This window comes from the organism of the source record quoted next, unplaced genomic scaffold (assembly GCF_019419815.1).
Source record: "Pyrus x bretschneideri cultivar Hongxiangsu unplaced genomic scaffold, Pyrus_bretschneideri_v1 Contig33, whole genome shotgun sequence".
Taxonomy (NCBI): Eukaryota; Viridiplantae; Streptophyta; class Magnoliopsida; order Rosales; family Rosaceae; genus Pyrus; species Pyrus x bretschneideri.
Genome location: NW_025999646.1, coordinates 1,897,652 through 1,910,731, shown reverse-complemented (window position 1 = coordinate 1,910,731; position 13,080 = coordinate 1,897,652). Strand labels below are relative to the sequence as shown.

The following is a 13,080-nucleotide window of genomic DNA, read 5'->3' as shown; positions in this document are numbered from 1 at the left end:
TGGCTTGATCTGGGACCCATTTTTATTAAAAAATTAATAAAAAATTATTAAAAACAAAAAAAATCATTTAATATTATTTAAATATTAAAATAATAAAGAAAAGTTATTTAAAAAAAAAAAAAAAAAACCAACATCAATTCGTCTCTCCCCCCCTCTCTCCCTTCTCCCCATCTTCATCTTCTTCCTCTTTCTGCAACTGCAACCCAGAAAAACAGAAGAGAAAAAAAAAAAAAAAACAATTTGTTTTCCCTGCTCCTCACCCCCTCTTCTCCCCACACCCACGCACCCAACCTCCCCACCTTCGCACCCCACCCTCTGCACCCAACCTCACACCCACTACCTACAACCCAAGAAAAAAAAAAAAAGCCCAGAAAAAAACCCATTCTCCTGGGCGAGGAGAAAATGGGCGGCGGGGGCGCGGGGGGTGTTAAACATTTTCACCTTCGGGAAGAAGATTGCCCGAGCCCGCGAAGGCGGTCCATCCAGTTGTTCTCAGAGATCAGACCCGCCCAATGCGGAGGAGCTCAGGCGAAGGAAATTCCTCGCATGGCCTCCCTGACCCTCATCGCATTCTCCGCCGTAAGCGGCGCGTTTCTGCGGTTCTCGTCTTCTCTGAAAGCCCTAATTATCTCCGAGTTGGAAGCAACCTCCTCCTCCACTTCTTCTGCTTCTGCTTTGTCATCGCTGCTTCTGTTCAAGCGATCACTACGCCCGACGCCGTCGTTTAGCTGGAGAGACGAGATTCCTCCGTCGACCTGATTGACAGTGACGTCGTTGGAGTGCAGCTGGGAGTGGATCGGGACGGTGTCGTTTCCGATCTGGTCGTCGTCGTCTTCGGAGTCGACGGTAGAAACTAGCTGGTAGAATTCGGCGGCAGGGGGTTGGGTTTGTGGTGGGGGAAGGGGGTATGAACTGGGTTTGGTTTGGTTTGGGTTTTTTTTTTTTTTTATTTTTTGTCCTCTTCTTCTTCTTCTTCTTCTTCTTTCTCCTTTTTCTTTTCTGGGTTGTAGGAAAATGATAGGGAAGAGAGAGAGGGGAGAAGGAGAGGTTTGTTTTTTATTTTTTTATGTACTTTTTTATTATTATTTTAATATTTAAATAATATTAAATGATTTTTTTTGTTTTTAATAATTTTTTAATAAAAATGGGTCCCGGATCAAGCCACGTCAGCATTTAACTGAGAAATAAACGGTCAAGCTAACGGAAGGTATAACATTGACACAAATTCGTAAGATGAGGTATGACATTGTCAATTTTAAAAGATGAGGTATGAAAGTGTCATTTGACCCATAGTTGAGGTAGTTTTTTGTAATTAACTCAAAGTAATTATACTTATACATTATGGTGCAGGTTTAATCTCCGTCGATTCTCTTTCTCTCTAACAACTAACAATTTAACCCACTAACACTATTGTTTGTCAAAAAATAAAATAAAAATAAAAGGGTTGTTCAAGTATTGATGTACAAAGCTAATTCCTTTTTACCTTAAATGTTAAACCCTAAATTTACTAGCTAATGTCGATTACTCGAATTTTGTGGTATGACATAGAAGTCCTAATTGACGACACATTTTCTTACTCGAAACATATATTAAAATAATTACGAAATATGTGTCTTGATTCCCTGACCACAAAATTTATATCAAATCGTCCCCATAAATGAAATTTCATGCTCACAATAGCAAATGTCAATAAAATCCCACCACGACTAAATTGAAGGACTCCATCGGGGCAAATTAGTGTGATAATTTATAACACACCTACAAACTGGTCCATGAATGGAGACAAAAGATGTCTATTTCTCATCATTTAAAAAAAGAAACGAAAAGGAGATACCTATCAAATCTCCCACTTTTAATGAAAATTTAATAATTAATCGAATGCCACCATCCACATCTTAAATCATATTGTGACTAATTTATCATTCTTTTAATACAAACGATATTTTAATTTAATTTATATTATAAGGAGGGTTTGAACCACGAGTGAGTTAAAGATGAGGACTTTAATAACTATGGCAATTCATCACTTGCAAATTATCATTTTATTATAAGACACTCTTGTACGATTTAAACGAGTCAAAGCTCTAATTCGTAGTTCGCCTCGTCTAATTCTACATGGATCAAGTCACTACTAGTTCACTAGTCCGGGATGTGTTTATAAATGCTTTTCAATTCTCTGAAAGCGTCCTTTATGAAAATATTTTTGAAACCATTTCTAAGTGAAAATTTAAGTGGATCTTGAAAATGCGCCTTTTCAAATAGCACTTTGGATAAAACAATTTCACCAAAACTGCTATCAGTTATTTTAAAAATACTTCCAAACGAGCTCTTACTTATTTACCATTTGCCCAAGATTGTATCCTTCTTCAAGAATATCATATTAATTCTCCTTTTTTTTTTTTAGAAAAAGTGAATTTTTTTTATGGTTTTCTGCCTCAATATCCACAAAATACAGAAAAAAAAAAAAGATAAAAGAAAAATATGAAAGTGGAGTGGGATTAGTTGGGTTTTCGGGTGGGTTTATTCAAGAATTTGCGAGATATGGCCTTATAATGTGTTTGCTTATTCATCACAAAACCTTCCCCCGACGATTGCGCAATGCGCACAGGATGACCCTGTAAAGGAGTCAAACTTCAAAACCGGAAGTCCACAAACTTGAAATATTTTAGTTGGTCATTATCACACAATGTTATCAATTAACGTATTATAATATTTATAAAAGAAATTTTATTTGAAACCATATAACATTTTTCTACACTTAACTTAAACTTTAAATATGAATTGTTTTTTTTACCCTGTACATAATTATCATTAAGTACAAGATAAAGTTAACAATAAACTAAAATTTATTAATAAACTCACACCCAATAATCAAACAATCTACAATGTTTATCCTACATTCACCCCCCATCAAACTGATCGCGCGGCAAATGCAACCCTTGAACACTTGGAAGATGTTGGCATATATTGTCTGGTAAACTACCACTTTAAGTTGTTTAGCATTAGCTTGCACAAACAACCACTCCACCTAATCTTTACTGCCAATCAAGTTTGGAATTCCTGAAAAATCAACACATACGTATATGTATTGGAATGGTTCCGTTAAAGATTCAAGTCGTTGAACTAAAGCTAATCAACTTCAACTTGTGTAGATGAGACAATTCTGGTGGCAAGGTACCACCAAAATTGTTGTTTTTGAATTCCAGCTCAACAAGAAATGATAAGTTGCCTAGGTGGGGATTTGAGAGCAAGAAGAGCAGCCTAGTTTGTGCTGAAGTTGGCTTGTGCTGCTACTGAACCTATTCTTAAGATAGGTACGTATATACAAAAGTATTGGACTAGTAGCAACAACATTGTCAACGAGGGGAAACAAGTTGTCGCCAATGTTCTGCATTGTGAACCAAGAAATCAGAAGAAATAGGAACTCAAAGATAGTCTTTTAATCTATTGGGCAAATGAATCTTTGGCGGCAATTACATATTGTCAACCCGGTAAGTTTAAAATTGTGTTGAATTTTACGTGGTTTTTAATGAGTGTAAAGATAAATTTACATAATGAATTGGGTTGTAAGGTGATTTAAATAATAAATTTGGATTTAAAGAGATATCAATAGTTTAATTAAAAATAATATGAGTGTAGAGAGTAAGTTGAGTGTATAAAGAAGTTGTATGAGTTCAAATAAAAATTCTCTAATCATAAAGTCCACAAACTCGAAATATTTTAGTTGGTCATTATCACTTAGTATTATAAATTAACGTGTTATAGTATTCTTTAACAATATAATTTATATTTCGTTAGCGGGACAGTCACGTTAAAACTTTATCCAACCAACTCGTGACCACCCTTAGCAGTCCGATCAATACAACCACATACAAACAAATCCAATTTATTGTATTAAATAGTAAATATATGTAAATATTATAGTTAAATCTGAAACAACTAACATACAAGTGTAAATTCGAATAATACCAATTTTTTAATTTTTAAAAACAAACTATCCTCATCTGATTAAGGATAAAGATCAACGTAATCCTAAATCGATGGAGAAAATTAATTTCCAAAAAGAAAGTGATGGGAGAAGATTATATTTCCGAAAAAACAGAATGTTATAACTTGGTAAGTGCCCTTTTACTATAGTAATGGAAAGGAGTTGAGTCCTTGCATGATGACGTGGGTTCGAACTCCGTCAGTATTTAATCTAATATCTAATATACCAAAATTTATCGTTTAACAGGAAAAAAAAAATGTTACAATTTGCACCCCAAAACGAAACCCAATCGATCAGTCCGAATCCTCTTTGTGAGGATTTCAGAAATCCGTGAATTGTGTCCGTTCATCATACATCGTGCGGTTAGAAATCATTTAAAAAATTTGTATTTAAAAATAAACATAAACAATGGTTGATAAAAATTGATCCACAATATACGATAAACGTACACAATTCACAAACCCTCAGATTCTCACAAACGACACTGACAATTTGGCAAATCGGCCTTAAATATTCCGACAAAAAAAAAATGGACATAAAAAAATAAACCGGTAATTCCACGTGAACCTCCCTCACTATTCATCATGTTAGCCTTGTCACGTGCTTTGTCGTCTACACAAAGTCCGGTGTGCGGCGCGGGGCCCACCCAACCATCGAAAATAATGAATATCTGGTAGACCGTGGAGCCATCTTCGCCGTCCGATAAGTGCACCTTCACCAAGATTCCGTAAAACCACCGCAGGAGATTAATGACATCTCCTCTATTTTTCCGGGAGTCAACAAATCAAGAAAAAATTAAATCCCAACTGTAATTACGCACTGACGAGTTGCATACACGTTCATTTGCTCTCTCTCTCTTCACCTCTCGCTGTGAGTGTGAAATCGGAAAGCAAATTAGAGGAATAATCAGGGAGAATGAGAAAAGCAAATGGCATATGCGCGTTGCGTGGTTCGGAGCTAAAGCATTTGGCTAGGTCTGTTCATCGTCTTCGTCTTCCTCTTCCATGGCTGCTGCTTCTCCTCTGCTGCCCTGTCTTTTCAGTCGCTTCGGCGAGACCGGGTGAGTGCTCGTGAACTTTTGGTTTTGCTTTTCGATTCTCGATTGCATTGCTGCTTCGCAATTCGTGCTGCTGTTTTGATTCTTGGAGTGTTGAAAATTGAAGTGAAATTTCAGTGTGTTGGAGTTGGAGTCAATTTTGGACTGATGATTTAGTTTGAACTGCGTACTGATGCTAATTCATTTAGTTTTTAGTGTAATTTTGGTGGAGATCTCGTGATTTTTCTCTATTATTTGTATGGAATTTGATGTTTTTTGAAGAAATGGAAGTGAATCGGAGAGTAAAAGTGGAAAATAATTTAAGTGTTACGCTTTTTTCTGGAATTTTTTTAAAAGGAAAAGTCAATGAACTTGAATTACTTATGGAAAAGGAAAGGAATCTGCTAATTGGAAACAGAGAATGGCCTAAACCAATGCTTAATGTAGGTTTTGTTTCGTCATTAACGGGAAATGCAAAGCTGATGATTAAGATTTTTTACTGGAAACAGAGAGCTTTGCATTTGTGTATTAATTGCAGATGGTGCATTATGCTCACTGGGCTCTCAACGTATTTGGTGAATTTTTCAATTTTCTTCTTGCTTTGTCTTTTTACTGAATGAGGCGATTACCTCAAAATGCATAAGTATCGTTATCTGCTTTCACATCAGTTAGCAGTTAGGACACTGTAAAATGCATACTCAAATTTGGAGAAGATTTGGTCTCTGTCACATGTTTGGTGAAGTTGGTATTACGATTTGTTAGCCATGATGCACACAACACATGTTTATAAAGCTTAGAGATATGACCTGATGCTTTACATTGTCTTCCTGTTCGGATTTTGGTTTTAACTTGTGTAATATGCTTCTGAGTACAGCGCCATTTGCTATGCGCATAAGCTGTGGAGCTCGGGAGAATGTGATTACAAAACCATCCAATACCACATGGTTTAAGGATTTTGATTATTCAGGGGGGATACCTTTTAATGCGACCCACCCGAGTTTTATCACTCCTCCACTTGATACACTTCGCTATTTTCCCCTCTCCGAAGGTCCTGAAAATTGTTACATGATCAATAGAGTTCCCCATGGGCACTATGTAATCAGGATTTTCTTTGGGTCGATTGCACTACCAAACTATGACAACGAACCTTTATTTGATATTTCTGTCGAGGGAACTCAAATTACCTCTTTAAAATCTGGTTGGAGTACCCACGATGATCAAGTATTTTCTGAAGCACTTGTATATTTGAGAGATGGATCTGTGTCTATCTGCTTCCATAGTACTGGTCACGGGGATCCGGCAATTCTTGCCATTGAAATTCTTCAGATTGATGAAAGAGCATACCAGTTTAGCCAGCAAGTATCTGAAGGAATAATCCTTAGAACAGCAAAAAGATTGAGCTGTGGTGTTGAAGACGCAAAGTTTGGTGTGGATTACAACGGCGATCAATGGGGTGGGGATAGATTTTGGAATTATATAATGACTTTTGGTCAGATTGCTGATACACGCAGATCCACTCAGGGAACCATTAAGCAGGCTTCAAGTCCACCAAACTTCTACCCAGCTGCTCTTTATAAACAAGCACTTGTGAGTATTGATAGTCAGCTCGACTTAGAATATACCCTGGATGTGGATCCCAACAGAAACTACTCCATTTGGTTGCACTTTGCTGAGATTGATGCTTTGATCACTGGTGTAGGCCAAAGGGTATTTGATATCCTGATTAATGGTGACACTGTATTTGAAGATGTGGATGTTATCAAATTGAGTGGGGACCGTTATGCTGCTCTTGTACTTAACACAACTGTTGCCGTAAGCGGGAGGACCTTAACCATAACTTTGCACCCTAAAAAAGGTGGTGCAATAATCAATGCCATTGAGATCTTTGAGGTTATAATGGCCGAGTCAAAAACTTTATCAGACGAAGGTACATTTGTGCTACTCTTTGTTTATCTAAGTTTCGTTTCAACTTTCTCTAGCGTCTATAGCAATATGTATATGTCATACACGAAACAATAATGCTGATCATGTAGCATGCACACAATTAAATAATGCTTAATGAAGTAGTTTTGCAAGTGTTACAGATGAACTATTTGATATTTCCCAAATCAATTAATCTGTTTTCGTTTATGCTAATGCTTTTGAAAACATCTTGACCACATGTTTTCTGTTAGAGATTTTTTTCAGTGCGTCTTATTTATATCTTGAAAAGTTATAGACTGTATATATCAGAAGTCAAGGCGTTACTGGAATTGAAGAAAACTCTATTGAAACTGTAATTAATTTCTCTCCCCTTTCTTTTTCACAATAAAAAAAATTCCAGTTAATGCGTTACTGTCATTGAAGAAAACATTGGGGCTTCCTGTTCGGTTGGGGTGGAATGGTGATCCATGTGTTCCCCAACAACATCCATGGAGTGGAGCCGATTGCCAGTTTGATAGAACAAGCAACAAATGGGTCATCGACGGACTGTAATTTCTTGATCCTTAACCTCATTTCTTTTCTCTTATTTGATCTTATTTCTCATTTATAGTACAAATGCATTTATGCTTCACATTGCTCATGTTCTTCAGTTTCTAGTCTCTTTATTTTTTAACTGCTAGATGTGCAAACATCAGACAATAAAAAGATATGCAAACAACTTTGCTTTCAAATATTTAAAAAGCCTGATAAATGTAAGTCTGAATAGTGTGGATCTTCAGACAACCATAAGCATGACAGGTTGTATACCAGTTGATGTATTCTGTTACCCTTCTGAGATTCATTTATAAGGAAATCGTATTAATTTAAATTCTTTGTTGCCTTGTGAAAGTATGTTTATTTCGTACTGTATACCTTCAAATTCGAAGTACACAAGGTGTTAAAAGTAAGCCAGTTTGGCCCACTGAGCATCTAGTCTACCTTCCTCAGTTCCTATTGTTCTTTGCTGTGAACAAGCAGCCTTTTTTTTTTCCTCCTGTTGGACTTGGTAAAGAACAAGGAATAAGGGCATTAGAACAAATATCATATACTTAGTTGCTTATTTGACAGGGGAAGTATCTGGCCAACTATGACATCATGTACTGAACCAATGCATTTTGCACTATGTATTTCAATGCATCATGTTAATTTAGGTATGGCATTTCATTATGACATCTTGTGCCCCCTCGTTATTTAGTCTTGACCCATTCCCTATATTTGTGTCCTAAATTTCTAATGGCTTCTGGTCAGCCGAGTTAATGTTTAATTCTCTATTGGTTCAGTTATTTCTCTAGAGGAGGCTTTTTGGCCTTTTCTATTTGACTTTTGAGAGCCATAACAATTGATAACTCAGTGGGTGAAAATCATCTAGTGTTCATGAATGTAGTCCTGATGTGCTTCAGCCACTTGAATTGTGTCCATTTGGCATAATCTTTAGTCTTCTTTCGTTACCATAGTTTATTCATTTCACTGATTCCTTCGCATCAAACAGTCACAAGAATATTCGTTTCAACAAATCGGAATCTTAGCACTTTTTATGTTCCAGCACCATTTTCCACTACATAAGTCCATTGTTAGTCTGTGCATGCATGGGTGAATGGAACGGAAATGCATTTTCGTATTAGCTACATTTGTATGCAAAAGAAAAATCTTTCAGTGCAGTGTTAAAGAGTTATTCTCATAATGCCTGAAGAAAGCACCTTAGCATTTGTTTGTTCCATTGCCATTTGTACATCCTTTTGGCAATGAGTGTTTAACTCTGCATGCACAGGGCTCTGGACAACCAAGGGCTGAAGGGATTCTTGCCGAATGACATATCCAAATTACGTCATCTACAAAGCATGTGAGTTCCTCTCTAAGGCTTGCTTTGAATAAAAATTTAAACTTTGCAAGCTTCTGTTTGGCATCGTTGTTTTTTATTCAACTTGACATGCTAAACTTTGATGAAATGGTACTCTTTGCATAAAGTGAGACAGCTAGGCATTAGAAGTGTTTTACAGCCTTTTCAACACATGTTTTGTTTTACCTTGTGGACTTACAGAAATTTGAGCGGAAATAGCATGCAAGGGCCCATTCCTTCCTCACTCGGAAAGATAACAAGCTTAGAAGTATTGTAAGTGCAGCTCATATATTCTCTTATCAGAAAGTGTTAAATGTTTTATTTTTTTATTTTTCCTGGGCAGCGTATCCAAGGGTTGTGGTTACCACAGTTGAATTTCATAATTAAAAACACTCATGCTCCTTCCTTTGCAGGGACTTGTCGTTCAATTCCTTGAATGGGTCAATTCCTGAAACGCTTGGACAGTTGACCTCGTTGCAAACACTGTAAGACATATTATAACGCAACTTACAGTTGTATGAAACCCAAATGTGTAGGAAGAAGACTCTTAACTTAAGTTGTGTTGCAGTAATGTCAATAGCAATTCTCTGTCCGGAAAGGTCCCAGCTGCTCTAGGAGGCAGGCTTTTGCACAGAGCAAGCTTCAAGTAAGAATTAGACACGCATAACCTGCACGCTTTTTGGGCTTTTGCAAATGTTAACATAAATAGAAATGTTTGTATACTGATACTGAACTCAATATTTGGTTTTGGTTCAGTTTCACAGATAACCATGGACTATGCGGTATACCAGGACTACCTACGTGTGGGCCACACCTCACGGCCGGAGCAAAGATTGGAATTGGGTTTGGTGTTTTGGCTGCCTTCCTAGTTCTCGTTATAGGTTCGATATGCTGTTGGAAAAGGCGGCAGAATATCCTTAGAGTACAACAAATTGCAGGTAAGGATGTTTAATCTCTTAAGCAAAATCCGACTGCATAAGACAGTCGTCGAAATTACGTTACTTCCTTGCATGTTACGTTACAACTCCTGGAAGGCTTTAGCATAAATACACTGTTGTTTTCTCAAATTCTGATCTGGCTTGTGCAGCAAGAGACGCTCCGTATGCAAAGGCGAGGACGCATTTGTCACGTGACATCCAGATGAACAGGCAGTACAATCATCACGGCCAATCTAGAACGGCAGCAGAGACTGGGCCTATTTTGCTTACATGATTAGAGACGACGTTCGGCCCAGAGCCCAATATAGTTGAAGCTTTTGATCTGTTTACATGGGCCTTAGAGTCACGTACAGAAGTTCGGATCCCCCGTGGGATTTGCCATACATGCTGCAGAACAAAGGGAAAAGAAAAAACTTGTACATTTGGTCTAATTATTTTCTTTCTTTTCAGTTTTGGTAAAGATTTTTAACAGATAGCGGAAGTGATGCATATAGAATGTAGAATACTAAATTAGACTTATAAGAAATTGTTCAACGTTTGAATGTCACACATTCAGGTTTTGGGGATCGTCGAGCGCAAAAAACTTATTTGCAACAGGGTGTACGTGTTTGTGTCTTTGTCTCTCTCTTGATGTTGGTATACCAAAGTAAACGAGAGGACTTTTATGAAAGATATATACGGTCCATGCCCAGTATTAGAGAAGACTTTACATACTAATGGAACGCCATGTTGACAGTATTTCAAGTTAATAATGCCATGTTAACCGTTTCAAATTAATAACTTAAAGACCAAGAGTAAATTGCAAAGCTCTAGAAATTGCCAATTACATTAACAGCTTGTTGCTATAGTAAACCACATTACTAAATTCAAGTTCGACCTCTGTTGCCAACAGTTCTCATTGGTGTACGATCCGTAATTTTCAGCGTAAATCAATACCGTGGTAACTGGTAATTATGTGTTACCCGTATATCCTTCCGACTTAAAGTTATGAGTATAACTTAACGCTAATGGTAAGAGTAATCAATCTTCTCCTAAACTTCTTACGCACGACAAGCATGTTCCACTACCATCACACGTGTCAACCCTCCAAAAATCAGAGATCCGACATGATATTTAACAAAACTAAAAAAACAACTCAGGTTCCCGTGAGTTGCTTACGGAGGATGAGAGCTTCAGTCCTTTACTCGTTTACCAACCGTACGATTATCTCCTTCAGATATCTGTACGTTGGGTCAGCAGCCAGTGGGTCAGTGGTCGCACACCCGCACCCTAACCCAAAACCCAGTCAAACACGCCATCGACGCAAGCCTACCCGGCAGCAGCCCATCTCAGAAACCCGCCCCAAACTCAATTCAACGGGTCTACCCAACTCGCCCTCTGTCTCCTCCAACTGAGACACCGCCTCTATACCCGCCACGTGTCCCCTCTCCTCACAACCAAACAACCGTTTCTATCCAATCCACTATGCGATACGCCACCCCGGGCCCCACTTCACCAATTTCTTTCCCAAATAATAATAAAAAATTAAAAAAAAAACCAAAAATATGGCAGGCGCCGCTGAGCCCGACCGCAGCGCCGTACAATATCGGTAGGGCTTACATCACCGCGCCACAGGAACCCACACGTCTGCTCAGGCGGCGGCACGCTTTACTATTGGGCCCCACGCACCCTCCTCACGTGCAACGCTATCTCGCGCTCACACCACCACCGTTCGATGGCACATGAGCCCAAATCTCCAATCCTGATATCAATCCAACGGCCCAAGTAATTAACAAATAAAAATAGAACGCATAACCCAATCAGAACAATCAGTATATATATATAGACGTTGGATGGAGCCGTGCCGTCCAGCCGACGATTACGGGTGTCTGAGTGGGACCCCCTATTTTTCACTTTCCACAGCCATTCAACTTCTCTCAAAACCCCCTCTCTCACACTTTCTCACTCAAAAGCTTTGCGCTCTCTCTCTCTTCTTTCTCTATCTAGATCTTTCCATGGCGACTGCAGCTGCTCCGTCTTCCTCCCGCGAGGGCCACTACCGGGGCGTTAGGAAGCGGCCGTGGGGCCGGTACGCAGCAGAAATCCGGGACCCGTGGAAGAAGACGAGGGTCTGGCTAGGCACATTCGACACGCCGGAGGAAGCCGCCCTTGCATACGACGGCGCCGCCAGGACGCTCCGCGGTGCCAAGGCCAAGACCAACTTTCCTGCGCCGATCCCCAGCGGCATCTCCCTCGACCTCAACGCTCCTTCGGCCACCCACTGGGCCTCCCACTCCGGCCGCCTCGTCGACTTCCTCCACACCGGCGTCCTCAACGACATGGGCAGCGATGGGGCAACCACTGATACGCCGCCGTTGATGGCAAGGAGGGAACCTCAGCAAACTCCAGTTGGTGTAGCGGGAAATGCCCCCGCCGGCGGCAGTAATGATACGGTCCCGGAAGGTTCGGGTTTCGGCAGTACGGCGTTGTTTCTGGGACTGGTCCGACGTGGTTTGCCTATTGATCTCAATGAACCTCCTCCCATGTGGCTGTGAAGAGAAGCACTATTCGTTACGGCGTCGCTCTATGTTTTTTCCCTCTCACCGTTCGTTCTAATTATCTCTCTCGCCATAATTTTTCTTTTTATTTTTAGTATTTCACTAATTATCTAAAGAAAATCTTCACTGTTATGGTTCGGATGTATGAAGATATTAAAATTTGAGAGGCTTTCTGTATATATATTTCCATATTTCTTTTTTATTATTATTATTTTTTTTTTTTGTAATTTATGAGTTAGAAATGTCATCTGGTTTTTCCAGTGCGAGTGGGGATCGTCTGTTTCCGATAATCTGAGCAGTGAGCAGCCCCATGAAATTTGAAGGGAAAAATAGACCCACTTGCAGTTTGGGGCGCGTGGGCGTTGAGAGTGTCCATGTCTGTCCCGACACGACGAATGCAGTAACCCTAATTATTAATTAAACTAGTTCAATTAAATTCTTCATCTGTCATACAACCTCCCGTCTCACCTTGCATGATTATTAATTTTCTTACGTACTATACGTAACTGTAGGGTTTTTGCAAGGAATTTATTGTTGAAGTGGTAAACTTTTATTTATTTATGCAATCGAGTTTTGGTGTTTGATTTTTCGTTTTCTCATGTCCCTGTATACGTGCAACAACTGGAATATTGATGGGTATAGGTATTGTTTGTCTCGTTACCGGTTTTTCCAAATGAGTAATGCTATAGAAATTAAATTTATATACTATATTTTGTAAAATAAATGATATGTAAGTTGATGATTAGATTATTACTTAAACGTTGATAAGCGAGCTCATTTTC

General features: G+C 38.9%; 2 protein-coding genes across 2 annotated transcripts; both read left to right on the top strand.

Annotated features, from left to right (window-relative positions):
- The first annotated feature begins 4,781 nt into the window (after positions 1-4,781).
- Positions 4,782-10,310, top strand: LOC103944180 (receptor-like protein 4). The gene is made up of 9 exons (XM_009354601.2): positions 4,782-5,048; positions 5,899-6,951; positions 7,348-7,495; positions 8,755-8,826; positions 9,025-9,096; positions 9,237-9,308; positions 9,392-9,469; positions 9,580-9,761; positions 9,911-10,310. Exons 1-9 carry the CDS (start codon positions 4,904-4,906, stop codon positions 10,033-10,035), a joined length of 1,947 nt encoding a protein of 648 aa, XP_009352876.2. The 5' UTR covers positions 4,782-4,903; the 3' UTR covers positions 10,036-10,310.
- A 1,293-nt stretch (positions 10,311-11,603) lies between these two features.
- LOC103944179 (ethylene-responsive transcription factor 12) lies at positions 11,604-12,475 on the top strand. Its single transcript, XM_018646688.2, has one exon. The coding sequence runs from the start codon at positions 11,756-11,758 to the stop codon at positions 12,293-12,295; it is 540 nt and encodes a 179-aa protein (XP_018502204.1). The 5' UTR covers positions 11,604-11,755; the 3' UTR covers positions 12,296-12,475.
- Positions 12,476-13,080: the final 605 nt, after the last annotated feature.

Bases quoted from the DNA above. Each gene is read 5' to 3' on its own strand.
- LOC103944179 (XM_018646688.2), top strand. From the start codon at position 11,756: ATGGCGACTGCAGCTGCTCCGTCTTCCTCCCGCGAGGGCCACTACCGG.
- LOC103944180 (XM_009354601.2), top strand. From the start codon at position 4,904: ATGAGAAAAGCAAATGGCATATGCGCGTTGCGTGGTTCGGAGCTAAAG. The intron at 8,827-9,024 runs GTGAGTTCCTCT...GTGGACTTACAG, and splicing joins TTACGTCATCTACAAAGCAT to AAATTTGAGCGGAAATAGCA. The intron at 9,097-9,236 runs GTAAGTGCAGCT...CTTCCTTTGCAG, and splicing joins ATAACAAGCTTAGAAGTATT to GGACTTGTCGTTCAATTCCT.